This window comes from Vigna radiata, chromosome 2 (assembly GCF_000741045.1).
Source record: "Vigna radiata var. radiata cultivar VC1973A chromosome 2, Vradiata_ver6, whole genome shotgun sequence".
Lineage (NCBI taxonomy): Eukaryota > Viridiplantae > Streptophyta > Magnoliopsida > Fabales > Fabaceae > Vigna > Vigna radiata.
This window is the reverse complement of record NC_028352.1, coordinates 6,224,499-6,245,119: the sequence shown is the minus strand read 5'-3', so window position 1 is coordinate 6,245,119 and position 20,621 is coordinate 6,224,499. Positions and strand designations below refer to the sequence as shown.

Genomic DNA, 20,621 nt, shown 5'->3' with positions numbered 1-20,621 from the left:
GAAAATAAAATCTATTTAAAAAACTATTTGAACTTTTGAAACTTCCTCTTACATATCTCTTTTTAGAATGAAAAATGAAAGGATCACTTAGTTCTTAAAAAAAAAAATTGATTGAAAGTTTTGATACCTTTTAATTTTAAATTTCTTTTTTTACATGACATGCACGAATGAGACAATAATGTCAGTTTAACAAAAATATCAAATTAAATTGTTTTAAAAAATAAGAAGACTAAATTGAAAAAGAAAAATTAACACAACAAAATTGAACCAAGTGAAACAATTACGAAAACCAAATGTTTAATTAAGTGTTATCCATCATTATTAGTGTAAAATACTTTACACATCAACCAAACAGAATAAGTAGCAATGGCTTTTAAAGTAATTAACCTAATAAAATTAACAAATTACAATCTTGGTTGACGATAGTTTTGAAACATTTCACACCGTCAATGGATATACCATGTATCCTCCAAAAGCTAGATAGCTTGATCCTTATTGAAGAAAAAGGAAAAAAAAAATATATATATATATATATATATATTTTGAAAAAAAAAAACAAGGTGGTGGAGCTTTTGGAAAGAAGTTGACTCCTCACACTTTTCTTTTAGACATCACTGTCAACATGGAAAAGAAATACAGAGCGTGTTTGGTTTTGACTACAACCGAACTTTTAAAAATATATAGATGTTTGCTATATACAGGAAATATTGATTTTGCATGAAAACTACTGTTTCTGGAAGTGATGAAAAATAGTTTTTTTACAAGAATAATGATACTTAGACAATATTTTTTTGACAATATTTGAACATCATCTACATGTCATTATGTGATTAGTCCATAGTGGTATTTATGATTATTATTGATTGTGAAGTAATTTTAAATCAATCACAGAATAACACGTAAATAATGTTCAAATATTGTCAAAAAAATGTTATTTAAATATCATTATCCTTTATACGATGGGTTGGGCAATGCTAATTGGCGTTGTGATTCATGTAACCGATGTTATCTAAAGGGATACAACTATGTTGTTGTACTTGTTTTGTTACAATATAGCTTTCAGGATAAAAACTTCCCAATACTAAAATCAAGTTCATTCAAAATTAATTTTATAAAAGATAATGATACTTTTTTAACGTTTTTTTTATAATATTTTAATATTATTTACGTGTTAATATATGATTAATCTATGGTAATTTTTATAATTATTATTATTAAAATTATAAAATGATATCTAAATGATAGTAAAATATCATTATCATTTTATAAATGCTCATTAAAAAAGTAAAATTAGCGAATAATTTCTAATATACTTTCGAAGCCCTTATTTGAACATTAATTTAAAGAATTTTTTAGGTAAAAAAATTAAAGAATCTTGACAAAATACTGTGGTACTGGTGTTGGATAGATCTGTTATGATCTTATTGTACCTGTTCTTTGACAGTGGCACCCTGTGCCACAATCTGACTTGTCTGTACTGTCTAATTGAAACAATTCATTAATGCATTAACTTTTTGGCTTTCATTCGTTTCAGTTTTCTTCTTTTGTTTGGCAAAAATGCCATGACATTACATACAATATTCGTCTCATTGTTTATCAGCTACTTTGTTGCTGTTGCCGGTTTGCAGACTTGTGGAGCTTTCCATTGGCTATTTACTGATGTGTATGCTCCTTGGTAAAGCTTTCCTTGCAGAACTATAGAATTTTCACTTCGTTTACAATTGGTGATGGTGTAAGATTTACGGTACAAGACTCCATAATCTTTTTACAATTCTGCACTTTATTAACAGTTGTGTGTAACACAATTTTCAAAAAACTGATAGAGACTCATCGCAAATACTTTTATCAATCTTAAACAATAACCTGATACGCACTAAAACACAGTTTCACAGAAGAATCACTTGGATCTGTATATAACACACCATAACTGCAGTGGAAAGGGTATTATGCTGTTGTCTTCATTATCAACTTCTTTATAGTGTAGACACGTCTAGCTGTAACCTGTGTTACTTTTTTCCCCTCAGAAAGAGCTGTTGTGTAAATTTCAGAAGACCTGTGTCTTCCCTGCAGGTCACATCTAACCTTACATTTGCAGCAGCCTGTGCATCAGCAGGCATGACTGTGCTCATTGATAATGATCTTGGAAGTTGTTCCAAAAACACTGTGCAATTTGAAACAGCTACAGGCATGGCCTTCATTTGTTGGTTCACCACAGTTCCATCGTTTCTCCTGAACTTCTGGTCTACAGCTTCGCGGTAAATAAAAACAGTAACTCGCAGAAACTGGGATAGCTTATGAAGAAAATGTTGAAGTCAGGGATTTGGTTGTTTTGTCTGGCACTCGTCAAAGATTTTAAAGTTTCATGTCATGTGGTATTGTGTTAGTACCGAACTGTTGCATGCATGAACTATCCTCCTCCATCAAACCAGACATCTAATTTAGGGTTTTGTCAAGTGGTGGTTATTGCTGACCAAGTCATATTTGGTGGTGGAGTCTATGTGATTAATGCATACATATGATGTAGTAACATGCTTGCTGTATAGAAACATATTCGATTCAAATTTGGTGTTACTGTATGTGGAAGTGCGTTTAGTCATTAGTACAGTTTTGTTCTGTTAACTATGTATAATAATCAATTTTAGCTATATTTTTTTCCAGATTGACTATCATTTGTTTCCCTAGAAAGTGCACGCTATTATTGTACACCATTGTTTTGGCTCATGATCGATAAATACAACCACTGTATCAGTCTAACAATAATACATATAGTGTAAAAAAATGTTCTAATTTATTTCTTCCTTTGATCATATATTGAGAAAGTATATATGGAACTGTGAACGACAAGCATCCACAAGTGAAGCGGAAATTGAAGAAAAGGTTGATGTCCCCAATCTCTCTCTCTCTCTCTCTCNTATATATATATATATATATATATATATATATATATATATATATATATATATATATATATATATATATATATATATATGTCAAGCATTTTTTTATTTCCGAGTTATTCAAAAGAGCCATATTCTAATGTTGGACACAAACTAGTGCAAGGTTTTACAAAATTTTACAGTCTACAATCATAAAAGTTAAACAGGGCTAAACATGACAACATCACAACACCAAGGCAAAAAGCAATGGCTAACCGAATAACACAGCTGATAGGCAAAGCTTCTCTCTCTGTAGTCTGCGCCCCCTTACTATGTACAGTCCCCAGTAATATCTTCTTCAAGTGAGGCTACAATTCAAGTACTGGTGACATATAGTATCTCCACTTTGCAAACGAACTTCAAGAACATTGCTGCAATCATTTACTTTGACAACCACGTGGAAAATATCAACAAAGGAAGCACTAAAATCAATCCATAGCACACAAAAGTGTCGATGCTTTCAGAAGTATTGCCAAGAATAGCTGTCCATATTTGTCTAACTCCATCTTGGAAATGTTCCTGCCCAGCAAATCCAGTGAACATGACTTAAAGATCATGAAACAACTTAAATTGCAAAACTAATCTTGATGAGGCATATATTAGAATCACCTCCGCAGTTAAATTATTATATTGATCCTCCGCATCTGAGTTTATCAAAATCATTCTGTCATTGTCAGAGATTGATTCTTCCAAAGAGATTCTCGTTTTATCTGTCCCATTTCTTTTATTAGACAGGGATCTATAGGCTGAATCTGTATGTATAGTTTTCATTACAGAACCAAAGAAGTTTGTCACAGGGACCTGGAAAGAAGTGACAATAACGAACCCATCAATTCAATCACACTAAATCAATAAACTTTTCCAATTAAACTAAAAAATTGACATAAACAATAAAAATTCACGCAAAAGAATAGAGAAGCAAAAGAATAAAAATATGACCAAAATTTCGTTACCTCCTCTAAATGGCGTTGGTATAGATCCATTCTATAATATGCAGTTGACATCAACAAATTTGGATTAAATGACTTGAAAAGACTGCAAAGCAAGCACAAAAAAGTGTAAACAATTTAGCCCTCATTGCCACGATTTAAACATATTTTAGTGTTATGCATTTCGGCTGCTCTTAACTCTGGACTTGCTCAACAAGTAAGAGGATGATGATTTTGTTCATTTTCAAATGATAGAAAACATTAAACTTATTTTACCAAAAAGGGGTCAATTAAGTTTTAATTCCCAATAGGATTTTCAATGATAATTGTTTGTTTCAAACAATGATTAAAAAACAGAACCGGAACAAAATGAATGGAAAGTAAAATTCAGCTAAAAGAACATGAAATAAAAAAACAAACATGCTCTCTAGAGTAAATACACTTGAAATATAGTGAGAATAAAATACTTAACATGAGAAAGGAATATAAAAAGTTTAAATGTACCTGCTTAACGAAGCATTGTCATACATATTCAGCCTCTCAAAGAAAGCAAGGGTGTAAAATGTAAAACGATCAACGACTGAAACACCAATCTGTATGTAATGAACACGAAAATCAAGAGATAAACTGTAGCAGAGTAAATCAAATCCTTGAAAGAACGACTATTAGATTTTCATACATACATCTGAGTCCAAATGATGCGAATATGAATTTTCTCCTTTCATACTACTTCCAATTGCCAAAACACCTGGTGAATGAAGCTGTCATGCCCATAAAAAGAACAGTCAGGAACAAAAATTTGGGAAGAATAATCAGCCAGACAGAAAAGAAGTTCTTATTATCGCATAATAAACAACTATAAATTTGAGGGGGACAAGTACACTAGCTTGGGATCACCTAGACATTTTAATAATGAATAGACACAGACAGTACTAAAAGCATTGATTTAATCCAGAAAGATAAAACCTAGACAAGTAACAAAAACAGAAAAGTGTTAAATTCATATTCTTTATAGTTCAGCGACCTGATATTGAAGTGGGGAAAAATGTAACAATTAGTTAAAACCAAATCCCTCGGTATAGGAAAGTTGCTAATCTCCTTTCATTAAAATTATGTGATTGCCACAGAGATGCTCAAGACTGAAAGCAAAGTAACCATTTATAAAGAAGGAAAACCATTTAGAACATAATTCTTTACAGGTACTTGAGCATTGTTAATCACCGACATGTAGGTCCTTTTAACAGCAGCTAAACAGTCTAACAGCAAAGAAATATGAGGAACTGAATTTCACACTTCTTTATACCCCAACCCATGCACTAACGGCAACAACATCATTCAACAAAATACATCTAATAATGAACACGAGGCATGCATTAGACTTGAACAGATATCAACTATAAAGCTAACACATTATGTACTAAAATGACGAGTGATGATTAATTATGCACAACGAGTACTCAAAACCACATACTATTATTTCATAAGAATTGGCATAGGAGCTCGCAAGAATGATTAAAATAAAAAAATGAGACCTGGGAGAACAGAGTAGAGGCTTGGCAGGTGTCCACCATTATCAGAAGCTCCTTGAACCTAACCAATCCAGTTATGAATGAGTAAACAAAAGAGATTATAGTCCAACATTGATAAGCACGCAAAATTGGATTCCTAATTCAATTGTCTGTTGTCCAGAACATGGGTAGCTTTTCTTTAATTATTATTCATCTTTATTGTCTTCTGTTTTATAATTTTGTTAAGGAGAACTCACTATCCTCTCCTCTCTATGTAAGCAAAAATCATTATAAACTATGCTTCATTATGATACAATTCATAGGTCACAAATAAACAGTTATGTGAAACAATACCTGCGTTTCTCTTTCATTTGCTTCACAGCATCAGCTAAATCATGACTTTGAAGCTCTTCTGAGTCCTGAAACTTCAAAAACTCATCACCTCCATGCCCTGTCATATACAGAAGAATATGACTACCTTCGTCACTAAGAAGTCGCTTAGACCTCGGAACAGCAGTCTCATGACGTCCTGTAAGTACCCGTAAGAAGTTTTCCACTGTCACTTCATAGCCACGATAGTCTACCTGAGTGATTGCAGGAAAATGATCATCCTCTAAATTATACTACACATCAAGAGCCCTAGAAAAGTAGAAAGAGATAAATATTCTATCTTCTAAATATTACAAGAAAATTATACGATTAAACAAAAGAAGAAAATTAACATGGGCCTTCATCAAGTTATAGCCATTGAACATTACAGTACTAGTAACTCCTCCACTAGAGAGCATGACACTTAGAATAAAGATGAAAATAAAAGATATTTTTAGTATGTAAGCCAATTTTTAGGATGAGACTAACTTGGGCTTATAGGGGTTTTTCTTGGCAACACGTCACATTAAAATATAAAGGAGAAAAAGGATACAGACTTCATGAGGGGACTAGGCCAAAACTCATGATAAGAAATAAAGCAAACCTAAAAGTAGGGAATCCAGTTTGATCTCTAAGAAAATATACCTCTGATAAATAATCTATTAATGTGCAACTGCCGAATAGATGAGCTAAACTACTTTAAGGTAGATTCAAACCTTACTCGAAAAATTCTCCACCAAACACAGCTTAGCTCAGTTAGAGTCATTGTGCTGCAAAGTCCTAATTCAATTTTCGGTTGTCGAGAACATGGGTAGCTCAGTCTATTCATAAATTAATTAATTTAAAGGAATCTCAAAGCCCATTTAGATACTTTTATATCGCAAGCACACATATACTATCAATGAAGCAAACCTTGAGAAGCCTCTGCTACAACTAAGCTAATGTACTATATGACACAAATTAGCCAAAACGCCAAAATGGTTTAGATAATGAATCAGTTAAAGATAAAGCTATTAATAAGCAGCTTACAAACACTGACTCCACACGCACACACACACAAAAGAACACTTAAAAAGGAGGAAGTGTCGACCTGTCTTGCACCTCATAAATACACTTCCTTACAAAATCACTAGGGTGCATTACATTTCGAAAGGAGTTTCAGTTCTAATAGAAAACCACAAACACATGCAAGAGATAACTTCGGGATAATTTAGCTTTCGAGATTAGAGAATAAAATATGCTAGGTTTGCATTGACAGCCTCGAGCCAGAAATAAAGCTAACAATAAAGATCTTCTCTATACTGCATAAAAGATTCAGACATAATAATGCACACCTGAAAAAGTAAAAACTCACCTCCACATTATCCCCATAGAGATTAAGTCTATGGTTTTCATTATTAAAAACCTGGGCAGGGTACTTGTTTCTTGCATTACATGCCATGTCATCTGCTAGCATGAGTATAATCCTCTCATCGGGTATTCCTAGTCGCTTAACTGTTCTGATTGAGAAAGAATTTAAAGACCTTTAGATCACTGTCAAGCATAGTTTAAACAAAACAACTAAAAATAAGGCTAAATTGTATCCCTACCTATACAAGGACAGAGTATTGGCCATATGCCGATAGTTAAACCTGAACAACGAAAGCAGCACAGTTAGTATATCAACCCTCAAGGTAAACCATGGATACTCAACAAAACAAAGCAAAACTAAAAACAAAATCTCGATGTACCAAAAGCGAGAAGTGCAGACCAAAACAGCCCAATTATTAGTGTGCATTGCAGTAGATGAGTATGCTACAGAGAAGCTGAGAAATGTTAACAATATAATCATCACGAGCTTTGAAAGGCTTAACCCCATTTTCTTATCACCAGGTATAATAAAGTGTTCCACACTGCAAAATAATCCCGCAAACTCAAAATCACATAACACTAATAATGCACGTTACCCAGTCAAATTTGAATCGCACCACAAAATACTAAAAATTACATACAATAGATTCGGTCGAATCAAAGCGTCTGTGTCGGATTTTCACGTCAACGGAGAACTGCGTCGTTCGTTGGTGGAGGATGCGGGATCGCGTTTTCTGGAAGAGATTACGTGGGTCAAAGCAAACACCGATCTAGACGGTTGTTCAGGTGAACAGGTGAACAGGTGAACGGAAAACTACGTCGTTTTTGTTGGTGGGGAGAGAGCGACAGTTTTCTGGACTAAAGTTATAGAAATAAATAAATATATATATATTAAAAATATTCAACTGAACACATATTTATCATATTTTCATGCTGTAATAACAGAGAGAAGAGTAAATTAGATATATTCAAGTAAAATTAAATGTTTTAATATAATCGTGCAATATAAATATATATTTATAAATATTATAATCATTATTAAACTAGAAGATAATATATGTATATATATCGACACATGTATACATCTACATTTTTGTAATTATTTAAGGAGTCATAAATTTTAAATTAAAATTAAGAAATTTAATGTGAAAGTAAAAAGGAAAGAGAAAATATGTAGGATTAGGACAAGACATGTATTTTATTGTAGGAATAACATTTAAAAATAATGTTATTTACAATAATAAGCATTTTGAGTTAAATATTTCGATAAATAAATATTCATGAACATATAAATTATGTTTTGGGTTTATCATACATATTTATCCTGTAGTACAAGTTATTTTTTAATTACTGATAATTTATTTCGTAAAAGAATATTGAAATTTAAGTAAGGAATAAAAAGGTAAAATATATAAATTGAAAAGTAAAATAGAGATTGTGGTTCCACTGAGTAATGTTCTTAACATGCCTTCTTATAAAACGCTTGTTTAAAATAATTTTCAAACGCACTTTATTGGTGTCCTTATATATCTTTTTCCTAACTTTTATTCATATGCAATTCTTTTGTTAGTGTTTGTTGCAAGTGGTATTGTTCTAAAAAGAAATTGCTAATTTATTTCTCAATTAGATAATTTTTTCTTTTAATTGGGAGATTGATATAATGACGGAATTTTCAAAAGACCTATTTTTTTTTTCAACTTATGAATAAAACAAAGTTCGTCGTGAATAAGGATGTGTAGTACTATGTTGGTGACACAAGTCAGAACTGTGATTGTGTAAGAAACATGACACAGGTCCTCTGTTTTTGGAGACCAAATAGTATTAAAGACAAAAACAGAGTACGTCTCAACTTCAATCTAGCACTAAATAATTTACAAGATTAATTCAATTTGGTCTCTGCACTAAATAAGAAATAAATTAAATCGAATTAAATGCAAGCCTGATCCTGTTATACAAAAATTTAGGATTTCTTTTTCCCTCCAAATTTGTCTGTTTGTTTCCCTTTTGACCCTTTCGTTTGTTATGTTCAAGTGGGAAAAAGCAGGGCACATTAACTGGTTTTTCATACAAATGACCAATTTATGAAAGAGAAAGCCAAGCAGTGAACAGTGTTGTCTTCTCCGGTGAGTACTTTCCATGCAATGGCTTGATCATAGGATACATGCCGCCCCATCGTCGACATGCAGATTCCAGCTGGCAGATATGCAAAACCCTGAAGGCAGAACAGACATACAGACCAAAATTTAAGTCATTTTTCCAAATGAAACTTTAGTTGTAACTTGAAATTTTTGTCATAATCAGACATCACCTGCTCCATTAACTTGGCAAAGTCTGTACACAATGCCTTGCGTCCAGACTCATCAAATATTTTATCCAATGTGATGTCTTGTAAGGCCACTAGAGTTGTTTCCAACATGTCAAGGCCTGCTTGATTTGCAAATATGAACACTGGTAATGTCTGCAATATCAAATGGAGAAGAATCATATTAATCTCATTTTACAAGAATTGAAGAATCAGTCGTTATCAGTCAGTTTGAAATGGAACGAATAGAAAGCAGAGTGTATACCTTCAGTGAACAGCATAGAATAGCATCCTGATGATGCCACAGATGTTTCAGCATTGTGTCACCAACAAGAGAATCTGATCTCAGTAAATCAGACCCTAAATAGAAACTGATTTGCATAAACATAGGGAAAAATACGTGTTAACTACAATGGACTAATAAGAACTATCTGCATTTGAAAACAAATATGAACTATAATACTTGCCTATAACTTTGGCAGATCCAGTGAGCCAGCGTAACAGCCTCTGGAGAACCAGGAGAAAGTTTTGCTCCAACAGCTGGGCTTATTCCTGAGGGAGATATAGCCATGGCAACCCTCTGCACCGAGGAAATCACGCTGCGGACATATTGTCGTGCCATGACTGCAACATTATCTTGCAAACTGCTGTCAAACGGGAACTGGAAGGCAATAGTCAACACAGAACGAGTGTTCTGACTTGATGATGCATCTGCACCAGTAGTTGTTGCTGGGCCTACTTCAAAACCTGAAGTCAAATCCAAGGTCCGATTTGAAGCAACTATATCCTTTTTGTCACCCTACAACACAAGAATATAATTATGTTACAGAAGGGATACACATGGACAACAGTAAATTTTCAGTCACTGTTTGGATAGAAAATAGAAAATGACATCTTGTATTTATTTTGAGGGAGAGGCTAAGCACATAAAATTCAGTAATATGCACTTTTAAGTTATTACATATGCTCATAGGAAGAGTGAAGATTAAGAGCTGAGAAAGTGAGTGTAGTAAGAGACTGTTAAACATAAAATACACATAATACTCAACTGGTTTCGAATCTAGTGGAATAATGCGGAAGCCAGAAGGAACTAAAGGAGCATCATCAGGGAACATTTCATCAATTGGAGCAAATACGAGCTCAGAACAAGCCCCCACAGCATTCTCATCAATTCCACTACATATCTGCAAGACGGACAACAGAAAGTGCACCTTAGAATCTACCTGTATTGATTATATCATTCACGCATAGATAATTTAACTGCACAGAAAAGAAACACAAATGAAATGGATGCTAAGAATGCGGGCAGACACGCCTATCTTTACCAAGCAAAGATTTCAGTTAACACTTAAAAACTAAAATGAAGCTATAATGTGAAAATCTTAATTTAAAAGAGAACTTTTTGTGTTATTCATTGAAGTTTTGCAAGATATGCCAACTATCATTGCATCTTTAATACAAAATAGCAATTTTTCACCAAAGACGACAGATTGACAATTGATCTTTCTCAGCATATGCAAAAAAAAAAAAAAATTAAATCCAGATATACAGATAATGTTCTCCACTATAACAAAGGACGAGGCATCACCTGTAAGAGATGAATATCCCTAGAAACAAAAGCATCTTCTTGAGCAAGAGAGTGGCCTTCAAGCCTAATAACTTCAAGCATCTGTAGCAAAAACAAACTCAATTAGGAATGTTGCTTGCAAGTACAAATGTCCAATAAATAAAACTAAATTTTTTCTTGTGTGAAACAAATCGACCAAAGCATATATGCATCCTCTGTCCACTTTATATAGGAATCCAAACCTACCTCTTCATGTTCAATAGTATGACCAAGAGGCATTATTATTTGACTGCCAGTGAATCTTGTAGGCCTCATTCCTGGATATGCATAGGTTCCAGCTTTCAGTGATGCAGCAGAATAAGCATCAACATTGAAATCAGCCCACTCTGAGCGGTGCTCCCTGAGAAAACGAACCAAAAGTGCAGGGGGGACATTCTGCACATAATTTTCAACCATAACTTGTTATATAACATTAACAATGACAAATCATAACCATCTATAGTTTTAAATTAAAGAATCATCTATACGTTTAAAGCTAGAATCAAGTTTCATATATATAAACATCAACGTCTCTATCGTAAAAAAAAAAATTAAGGGGATCATATTTGTCAATGGCTAATTTTACTCATTCACAATACCATGTACGGTGAAAAATGCTAGTTGCAAAAAAGAAAAGCAGCAGTCTATTAAGCAGATATAAAGGTATTTGGGTGATGTATCCGCATTCAATTCAACGAAAACTAGTACTTAAAAATATAGAAGTTCTCAAGACTCACTTGAAGCAACATAGAAGCTTTTGCACAGAGAATTCCTCCAAGGAATGTAAGGGAACTTGCTGGATTAGAAGTTCCACTCAAATTCTTCGTAGAATTAACTGCAATAATTACATCCTCCGCACCATCACAGTTCAATACAGTCCATCCATCATCATTGAATCCATTTACAGCATCATTAAAGCCTCTGCAAGTCAAATGCATTAATTTTCCAAAGAAAACTCAATGAATCAGAGATTATGCCACAAAAATCAGTATTCTATACTGCAGCCTGAATTAGGCTTCAATAAGACATTATTTCATGTGGCTACCTGCTCAATCTCTGGCTAAAAGTTCGTAGGACAGCAGGCTGCCTGCCCAACCCATAAACCACTTCACCACTTGTTTCCTGAGCTATTTGCCTGATATAGCGAAGTGCCTATCACAAAAGCCATCAAATTAACACCTATCTATTAAAGAAAGGAACAGAACATGTGAAACAAATGAAATGGGCATAGAATTTGTGGAACTTCAAATGAAGAATGAAAAGACAGAAGGGGGAATGAGCATATCTAATAAAAATAGTGTCAGCACCCGGAACCTTATGGCCAATTTCTAGTGGAAGAATCAGCTAGATAGTCTAACACAGTTGGCTGAGGCACTAGTTACTAAAACAATAAATGGCAGTGTTCAATACGCTCAAGAATGTTGTTCAGTTTGCACATTGTTCACAATGACACTACCAGCCCATACAAACTGGGATATAAATTCCTATACTTACCGCAATTGTCATCTTTTGAGCCACCACCTTTGATGATTCATAAAGTGGCCTTAACACTTCAGGGACGCTCCATGCCTAAGACAATAATAACCAAATTAATGTTGGATAATGAAACAAATGAAATGCATTAGCCCAGTTTAAAGAAGCAAAACCTCAAGATTTAGGTGGTCTACTATGTGAATGATTGATCCTCCACCCTCACATGGTCGAATCAAGTAGCCACTAGGGAGCGTTTCAGCCCTTACAAACTGAGCAGCAGCTGCTGGATTAGGGCCCGAGCCAGAACCAGACAGGGATCTTTCACAGACCTTCAACACATAAAAAGTAATACTAAATTTTCTAACTTCAAAGTAAGAAGAATTTAAAGAAAACACTACGCAAATATAAATTCTACAAATTTATATAATGCATCAAACACAACGTAACTCACCACAAGACTGCCATTTTCCAAACTTGTGGTATATCTCAGTGTCCAGAAATCCCGGGCAGGAGCCAGTGTTGTTGGGGCATATGTCTGTAGCAATTTTGAAGCATAATCTCAGAAATGATAAAAAAAAATGAAATAAAATAAATTAAAAAAAAAAACAGAGAGAGAGAGAGAAATAAGTGTTAAATTTGAGGCTCACCTGTGTGTAAACAAGTTCAATGGTTCCTCCACTTCCAGCAGGAAACATAGTAAAAACTTCTAGGCTCCGACAGTCCCGGAACCAAGATGGACGATCTTTAAGGATCTCTGCAATCTATTGAAAATTGGACGTTCAGAAATTCAAATCCCAAACAGCTTGCACATATTGGCTGCCCTACCAAGAAATGACAAAAATATCCAAACCATATTTTAAGAAGTTGAGTTTACCTTCGTAGGTTCTAAACTGACAAGACCACAGGCTCGAGCTGCCACTCCACTGCAACTTTGCGAAATGGCAAAGATCCCAACCGAATCCGGACCAGGCTGGCAAAAAGAACTTTTTTAGATGCAGATGTAATTGTAGAGTTTAGTAAACTAAAATCAGCATAGTATCACAATAACTATCCCACGGATGCCATAGGTCATTAATTTATGAACTGACTTATTGCAAGCAATAGAAAAAATAAACCTTCATCCCAGGCATCTGGACCCAATCTACAGCAGTTCCCGTAGCCTTTGAAAGGAACTCTGTCAAGGTCTCCTCCGCAATTGATAGGAGTCTGCAAAGATCACAATAGATAAACCAATTGAGTAAAGCTTCATTACGCAAAAGCATAAACTTCAATAGATGAAGCTCGAATTACCCAGCAGGGTTATTAGCATCTCTCATGGTATGCTGAGGAGTGGTAACCACCGAATCACAACTAGCATCAGTAGTTGCTGCTGATGTCTGCAGGAATAGGAATAGCGTGAATAACAGCTAAAACAACCAGCACAAGTAGTTCTTACAGTAAAGCAACAATAGCCACTAACATCAACTCAAGACCAGCATGCAAGAAAAGCAAAAACAGATCGGTGCTTCTCTCAACTTCTCCACATTTAAGTACATTCTTTTCACCAAATTTTCTGCTCAAGACCCCAAAAGGTGAAGAATTGACAATCAGACAGAAGACACACACTTACAGTATGCAACTGCTGCCTCATATACCCATTCTCACACACCAGCTGTGACACCTGCTTCTGCAGCCGATCATTCTCCTCCATCAACAACTTGTTCATTGCAGTGAGTTTGCGGTTCACAGTTTGAAGCCGAGAAGCCTCCTTTCTCTGCTTCTCCCTACACCTGCACACCATCCAAACCCACATCTAAGACCCACTTTCAAAACTATGAAGAGATGGATTAAAAAAAAGTTGAATTGGCATACCTTCGGTTCTGGAACCAAACCTTGATTTGCTTAGGCTCGATGTTGGAGAGAATGGGGCACTCTCTGATCAATTGTTGTCTCCTGAGAGAACTAGGCTTAGGGCATTCAGCATAGACCCTTTCAAGAGCCTCGACTTGCTCAGCAGTATACCTCACATACTTGCCAGCATCTAGGTGTTTGTCAATGCTCCCACTGCTGCTACTCTCCCTGTGTTGAGCCACAGCCATAGCCATGTTTCCCTCTTCCCACAGCACACACTCAGTCAGTCTCAACGATAAGGAGAAAATGAAAATGAAAAGGGGAGTGTAGTTGATGTTGGTGCTAGTAAAGGCGGTAACTTGACATAAGAAAACTCAAAACGGGTAACGTTAAAGGGGAAAGAAACGAATAGAGACAGCGAAGGAGTGTGTAAATTTGTTCAACCACCGTAATTGGTTCCTTCCAGTCTCTCAAGTTCCCCTACCGTGGAACCAGCTCAGACAATAAAAAATAAAAGCGAAGAGAGAGAGAAAGAGAGAGAGAAAGAAAGAAACTCTCTTTCATTGAAATTGCAGCGAATGGCTCCAAATTGTTAACAGGAAACGCTCGTTTCTTCTACCAGCTAAGATAGAACCAAACCCCGTACACCCCACTCACTGTCCCCTCTCTCTTTATTGTTTCTTTGAAAGGTGAGAAGAATCTGGAAAAAAAAAAAGAAAAAAAAAAGAGAGAAAAATAGAAGGAAGTTGGAAAAAGAAAGAGAAAGAGTGAAGGAGCTTGAAGTAGAAGGAAGGAATAGAAATAGACAAGGAAGGTTAAAATGTAGAATGTAAAGAAACCCTAAGAAGCATAAACATGTTGGTGTTGGTGTTGGAGAGGGGTGAGAATGAAGGAATAAAGTGAGTGAGAAGTGAGAAGAGAGAAGAGAGAAGAGAGAAGAGAGTTGGGGTGTAAGGAGAGAACAGAAGAGCACGAAGATCGAGAAACATGGGAGGCTATGTTCTGTTTTTTTTTTTTTTATAATTTTCGGCGCATTTACGTGGTTGTCCCTGTTGGTGTTGTTGCTTTGATTTGACAGGTAGGACCCACACTGCAGTGAGTCCTCACCAACTCTTTTCTCAGTGTCAATTCCGAACCGGAGTTCAATATCCATGGTACATGGATTCGGATCCGATATTATATTATTACAAATACTTATATATATAATTATTCACAATTTTTCCTTTACTTTTTAGGGCTTTGTAATAAATTTATAAGTTACTTTTAATTGCACCTCTTTTAGTAACCTGTAATAATAGTGATCATAATAAATTTTCTAAATTTAAATATAACAAAGATCAAAATTAAGATTATCTCTTATCAAAATTTCCTACCAGTTATTAATGAAAAAAAGTTCTATAAGTATGAATTTATTAAAATTGACTTCTACTGAATTATTAAAAAAGTTTAGCTTATAAAATCTGTATTAGAATAATATTTTATTAATTAAATATTCTGTTAAATAGTTTATATAAATAAAGCGTTTGACCGAGATTTTGAACATGCTATCATCTTTTGGTTGTGGTTCGTCTGTTTATAGTTGTTGTGTTCTTTTAATGAAATATTGTTTATTTTCATTTTTTAAATTATAAGATAACATATTTTTTTAGTTATATCTTTGCGTATTTTCTATTTCTGTTGAAAATTGTTTAAACGATAGATACTTGAAGAAAATTAAAATGATTTTAAAAGATTTTAAAACATACAAATAAACTAATTATAGTTTCCCTTGATTTAGGGGAGAGCATGTTAAATTGAAAAGTATTTTAAGAACTTTTTTTTGCTATTTATTATTTTCACCAATATGTTTTTTAATTAAATAAATAAGAAGTTTTCCTCAAAAATGGGAATCTCTTTTATTTTCTTTAGTTTTGTTTTGTTATGCTAAAATAAAAAGATTTAAATTTGAGTTGGTCTAATTAAGATTTTGCTTTCTTTTAATTGGGTATTTATTTTTTAAAATATTATGCAACTTTATTTTTTTATTGTACTAAAAATGTTATTTATATGTTAATGTAAATTCATGATTGTCTTTCAATTTTTTATTTCTTTAATGTTTTATAAAGAAAATTATCATATGTCAACTAAAATTACCTTACAAAGTTAGTATAACATGACACTAATACTTTCATATGTAACCTTAAAACAATTGTCTAATTTAATTCATATATTTATTATTTTATCTTACTTTAATTCTAAAAATGAATTTTGAAAATATAATAAAATAAATAATAAAAAATGAATAAATAATCCAATTTCTTTTTTGTGTAACGTATAAAATGAATCTCATATAGATTCTAAATGCTTTTCTCTCCTTTAATTTTATTTTATTTTTTATTTTTTCTTTCTTATCACTGCATTTAATAAATGTATTATATTCAATTATGAAACAATACCCTTAACAATTTTATTTTCAAACATTTATATTTTACATGTTAGAAATATAAAATGTATGATAAAATTTGTTGAAACCCATTAAAGAACTTTCTTTAGTTATATTTAAATATGGTAGTTTCTTCATTTAATTAAAGTGAGAGCATATTAACACAAGTGATATTTTAAAAACTATTTTTCTATTTATTAATTTCACCAATTTATTTTGGGTAATGATACATAGACAACATTTTTTGACAACATTTGAACATCAATCGTACGTGTCATTGCGTGATTGGTCCAAATGACACAATGACACTACTATGAACCAATCACACAATGACACGTATAATGATGTTTAAATATTGTCAAAAAATGTTGTCTAAGTATTTTTATCCATTTATTTTCAATTAAATAAATAAGAAGTTGTTAGTTTTTGTTTAGTTGTTCTAAAATTGAAAAGATAACTTTTGTTTGGTCGTACTAAATCAGGAAATATGAAATAATAAAAAAATCATTATTTAATCATTTTCTTCCCAGAGAAATATAAACCTGTTAGATTTTAAGAACTAACAAATAATGTTGTAGTCTAAAGAATTGCTAATATAATTAAAAGAATAAAAGGTTAACTTAAGGAAATACTTTCTTATTTTTTTTTAAATCTTTTTACCCACTCATACAAATTCAGAGAAATTTATCCATTTAAAATAAAAATTTTGTATTTCTATTCACATCCACTTTTATTTTTTGGCTTTTCTAATTAATTTAAATAAATATTGCAATTAATTTGCTTTTTATATTTTGACAACCATTTGCATGCAAGTGTTTAATTGTTATTAATGGTATAAAATCACGTATTTAGATATGTGTTTACTGCTTCTTTTGGAGAGACTGAAACAAGTACACATAAAATAAATTTTTTTTTTTTCACATAATTTATGCGGGTTAAAGTATTTTTAATTATCTAGAAGTCAGAGATTCTTTTATTTTATTTTCTTCTTTTATAATTATTCTGTAAAAAGAAAAAAACAATATTCTTTCTCGTCTTGGTTTAGTATGGTTATTAAAAATAACATGATATATTTATAATTCCAATAAAACCAAGAATAAAGAAAGAAACTTATATCTAATGAAATTAATTCTCAGCCCGAAAAAAAAAAACATACGAGAATTTGAAATGATAATTAAGAGGAAAGTACGTATATCTTTACCTAAACTAAAAATGAGTTTTTTTTTTTCTGTTCTCCTGTCTAGATATATTGTTCTTTTATTTTTCATAAAATAAATTATATTTCTAAATTAAAAGTACAAATTCTAAAATTGAAAATAATTACACTGCCGCGGAATCAAACTTACTTAAGAAATAATACTTAATCTAGTAAGAAACCTAAAATGTATCTATTTAAATTTAAATCATTTACTTAATACTTGTTAATTTTAAAATATTTTAAAATTTTGTTTTGAAAATACATATTGTAAAATTCTAGAAATTCCTTTAAAGGAAACAGAGCTTTCATAACATGTATTCGGTTATTTTGTTAAAAAAACTTTGAGATAAATAAAAATAAACTAAACAGAATTCATTTTATAAATGCTTCCAAGTCAAAAGAAAGAACATTTCTTTCATGAATGTTCTCTTTTAAGAGTTATAATTTTATAGGATAATTCTCAGTTTAGTGAAAATTGGTTTTCGCTTTAAAAAAAAAGTATAAATTGTGTTTTACCTTTTAAAAAATGTCTTATTGTCTCAATGTTCACGATATCTCACGTGTCAATGTCTAGTTTTTTAATTTTTATCAAAAATTAATTTAAAAAAAAAAGTTTTGTTATCAAGTATAAATTACCACATGATAGTATCAGTCAATGATTTTAATTTAACCGTTATATTTGTTTTATTGATTTAATTTAAGTTCAATTTTTTTTCAAAACGGAGGAGTATTCTCACTTTCTAAATTGAGACAAAATTTATTATTTTATATATGTTATACTAATTTTTTATTAAAAAATGCTTTTTTAACATATTATATTATTGTATATTATTAATTCATGTTTTATTAATCCATATTATTTTATAAGATTAAAACTAATTACTTATAAATATCTTTAAAAATAATATTTAAAACTAATATATTATTAATTACTTTTTTTATAAAACAAATAAATTAATATCATTTATACAATAATAATTTTAGTATTCTTTTAATCAGGATCAAATTTATTATTTATATAAATATTGTATTAATAATTTATATTAAAATTTAGTGATTAAAATCATGATTAAAAAATTGTGAATTAATGATATATAATAATGTAATATGCTAAAAAGTTATTTTTAATAAAAAATAATAGTATAAAATCTATACAAATAATAAATTTTGTCTTGAGGAATAATATTGTTCCATTTTAGAAAAAGTTGAACTAAATTGAATCAACAAGATCAATATAGATTTGACACTGACAATGACACTAACAATGAGACGTGGTAATACCCTATCACATGCCACTAAGAGTGTCATGTTTCACACCATGGATTTGACATATGGCAACAATTTTTTTTATAGAAAAATTATTTTTTTAGAAAACCACATATTAACACTTGGTATGCCATTATTATTTTTTTTTTTTTAAAAAGACCTAATCGATGCACGTTTTCAAAAATTATAACGTAATTGAATTTTTTTTAAAAGTGAGACCAACTTGACACACTGTCACCAAAGTGAAAATTATCTTACTAAGTAAGCCTAAAACTTTATATCCATCTATTTAAAAATTGAAGCATACTAGAGAACTCCTAGCGACAAGATCTGTATTTCTAACTAGTCATTTTGTTGAGCAAATCAAGTTTTTCTTTTACTCCTTTTATACTCGTTTGGTCTTTGACATGCATGTGTAGGGTAAGAGGTTGAATGTATGGTTTAAGAACTCTTGATTTATATTTGATCAATTAGGGTCATTAGGATTATGATCGAATAATTGATCTAAACTTTCCTTGTGTAGATATTGTCTTTTTATGTGTTAGGGGTGCTTGGAGCCAAAGGAATTGTGTGTGCTCTTAGACAAGTAAGAGAAGTTAGTTATTTAACAATCTATTGTGCCTTGGCATATAGGTATGATGAAATTGTGTTTTGGTTCAATCAAGTTTATTGTATGATTTGAATTGGCTTATTGAAAACTTAGTATGTTGTGTTTGACTGAATTGATCATATTATTCAAGTATGGAAACATGATTTTATTGATGTGTTGGTCTCGGTGATTGGTGAATTGGACTTAATGGATTTCAAATGATGTATTTGACAAGTTGAGATTGGCGGTAATTTGTGAACAAGAAAGAACAACATCATCTGAGACTTAAAGGAAAACATTTTTCATTCATTTGAGCTATGTTAAAACTTTGATATGCGAAATCTTGATTGATGATAGTTTGCTTAAAAGATTAGTAACTTCGGTTCAATAAGTATCAAATGATGCATTTTGTTTTTAACTTGACAACTTTGGTTTGAATATGTGAGATTGAAGAAAAACACCATTTGAAATTAAGGGAGACAAATTTATTAATTTGTAATGACTACAAGTCTACGAGAGTTTTTCTCACTGAGGGAGTGCATATTTCGCTCAAGTCAAAGAGGCAAGGAAGGTCCATTTGTTGGGTTAGAGACTTCCTGCTAACAATAGATCACTTGGTGGAAGTTAGGGATGCAAGTTAACTCCATTCGTTAAGCGAGACAAAACTTGTTAAACAAATTTATATGAATTATTTTGAGTTGTCTTATTCGCTAAACAAGCCAAGCTCTCACTAAAAAATACTTTTAAGTGCTTTCTTTTAGTGTTTACTCGTTGGAAAACCATAGTGTCACCCAAAAAAAAAGGGATTAATTATGTCCCAACAAAAAAATGATTAATTATGTT

At 32.0% G+C, this 20,621-nt stretch overlaps 2 protein-coding genes and 1 pseudogene across 4 annotated transcripts; 1 reads left to right on the top strand and 2 right to left on the bottom strand.

Moving 5' to 3' along the window:
• The first annotated feature begins 1,326 nt into the window (after positions 1 to 1,326).
• LOC111240537 lies at positions 1,327 to 2,905 on the top strand (annotated as a pseudogene).
• Positions 2,906 to 2,997: 92 nt separating this feature from the next.
• LOC106754529 (putative GPI-anchor transamidase) lies at positions 2,998 to 7,950 on the bottom strand. 3 transcript variants are annotated; one of them, XM_022778487.1, is made up of 11 exons: positions 7,734 to 7,950; positions 7,473 to 7,654; positions 7,332 to 7,373; positions 7,097 to 7,241; positions 5,728 to 5,957; positions 5,398 to 5,455; positions 4,549 to 4,626; positions 4,370 to 4,458; positions 3,890 to 3,971; positions 3,546 to 3,737; positions 2,998 to 3,455 (listed from the first exon to the last, which is right to left on the bottom strand). In XM_022778487.1, exons 2-11 carry the CDS (start codon positions 7,598 to 7,600, stop codon positions 3,318 to 3,320), a joined length of 1,182 nt encoding a protein of 393 aa, XP_022634208.1. In that variant the 5' UTR covers positions 7,601 to 7,654; positions 7,734 to 7,950; the 3' UTR covers positions 2,998 to 3,317. The 3 variants fall into 3 exon arrangements, with proteins under 3 accessions (XP_022634208.1, XP_014492034.1, XP_022634209.1); XM_014636548.2 differs by having other exon boundaries at positions 7,473 to 7,634; XM_022778488.1 differs by lacking the exon at positions 7,734 to 7,950 and having other exon boundaries at positions 7,097 to 7,236; positions 7,473 to 7,536.
• A 963-nt stretch (positions 7,951 to 8,913) lies between these two features.
• On the bottom strand, positions 8,914 to 15,282 carry LOC106756212 (homeobox-leucine zipper protein REVOLUTA). Its single transcript, XM_014638532.2, has 18 exons — positions 14,325 to 15,282; positions 14,083 to 14,242; positions 13,764 to 13,849; positions 13,589 to 13,679; positions 13,348 to 13,443; positions 13,121 to 13,234; positions 12,925 to 13,008; positions 12,647 to 12,802; positions 12,495 to 12,569; positions 12,046 to 12,152; positions 11,738 to 11,921; positions 11,208 to 11,396; positions 10,983 to 11,063; positions 10,444 to 10,578; positions 9,862 to 10,193; positions 9,660 to 9,765; positions 9,401 to 9,550; positions 8,914 to 9,304 (listed from the first exon to the last, which is right to left on the bottom strand). The coding sequence occupies exons 1-18, from the start codon at positions 14,555 to 14,557 to the stop codon at positions 9,155 to 9,157; spliced, it is 2,529 nt and encodes an 842-aa protein (XP_014494018.1). The 5' UTR covers positions 14,558 to 15,282; the 3' UTR covers positions 8,914 to 9,154.
• Between the last annotated feature and the right edge of the window lie 5,339 nt (positions 15,283 to 20,621).

Bases quoted from the DNA above. Each gene is read 5' to 3' on its own strand.
- LOC106754529 (XM_022778487.1), bottom strand. From the start codon at position 7,600: ATGGGGTTAAGCCTTTCAAAGCTCGTGATGATTATATTGTTAACATTT. The intron at 7,374-7,472 runs GTACATCGAGAT...TTCGTTGTTCAG, and splicing joins GTCTGCACTTCTCGCTTTTG to GTTTAACTATCGGCATATGG. The intron at 7,242-7,331 runs GTAGGGATACAA...TTTCTCAATCAG, and splicing joins AATACTCTGTCCTTGTATAG to AACAGTTAAGCGACTAGGAA.
- LOC106756212 (XM_014638532.2), bottom strand. From the start codon at position 14,557: ATGGCTATGGCTGTGGCTCAACACAGGGAGAGTAGCAGCAGTGGGAGC. The intron at 13,444-13,588 runs GTTTATTTTTTC...TCTTTTTGCCAG, and splicing joins TCCAGATGCCTGGGATGAAG to CCTGGTCCGGATTCGGTTGG. The intron at 11,922-12,045 runs GTAGCCACATGA...TTTGACTTGCAG, and splicing joins TTTAGCCAGAGATTGAGCAG to AGGCTTTAATGATGCTGTAA.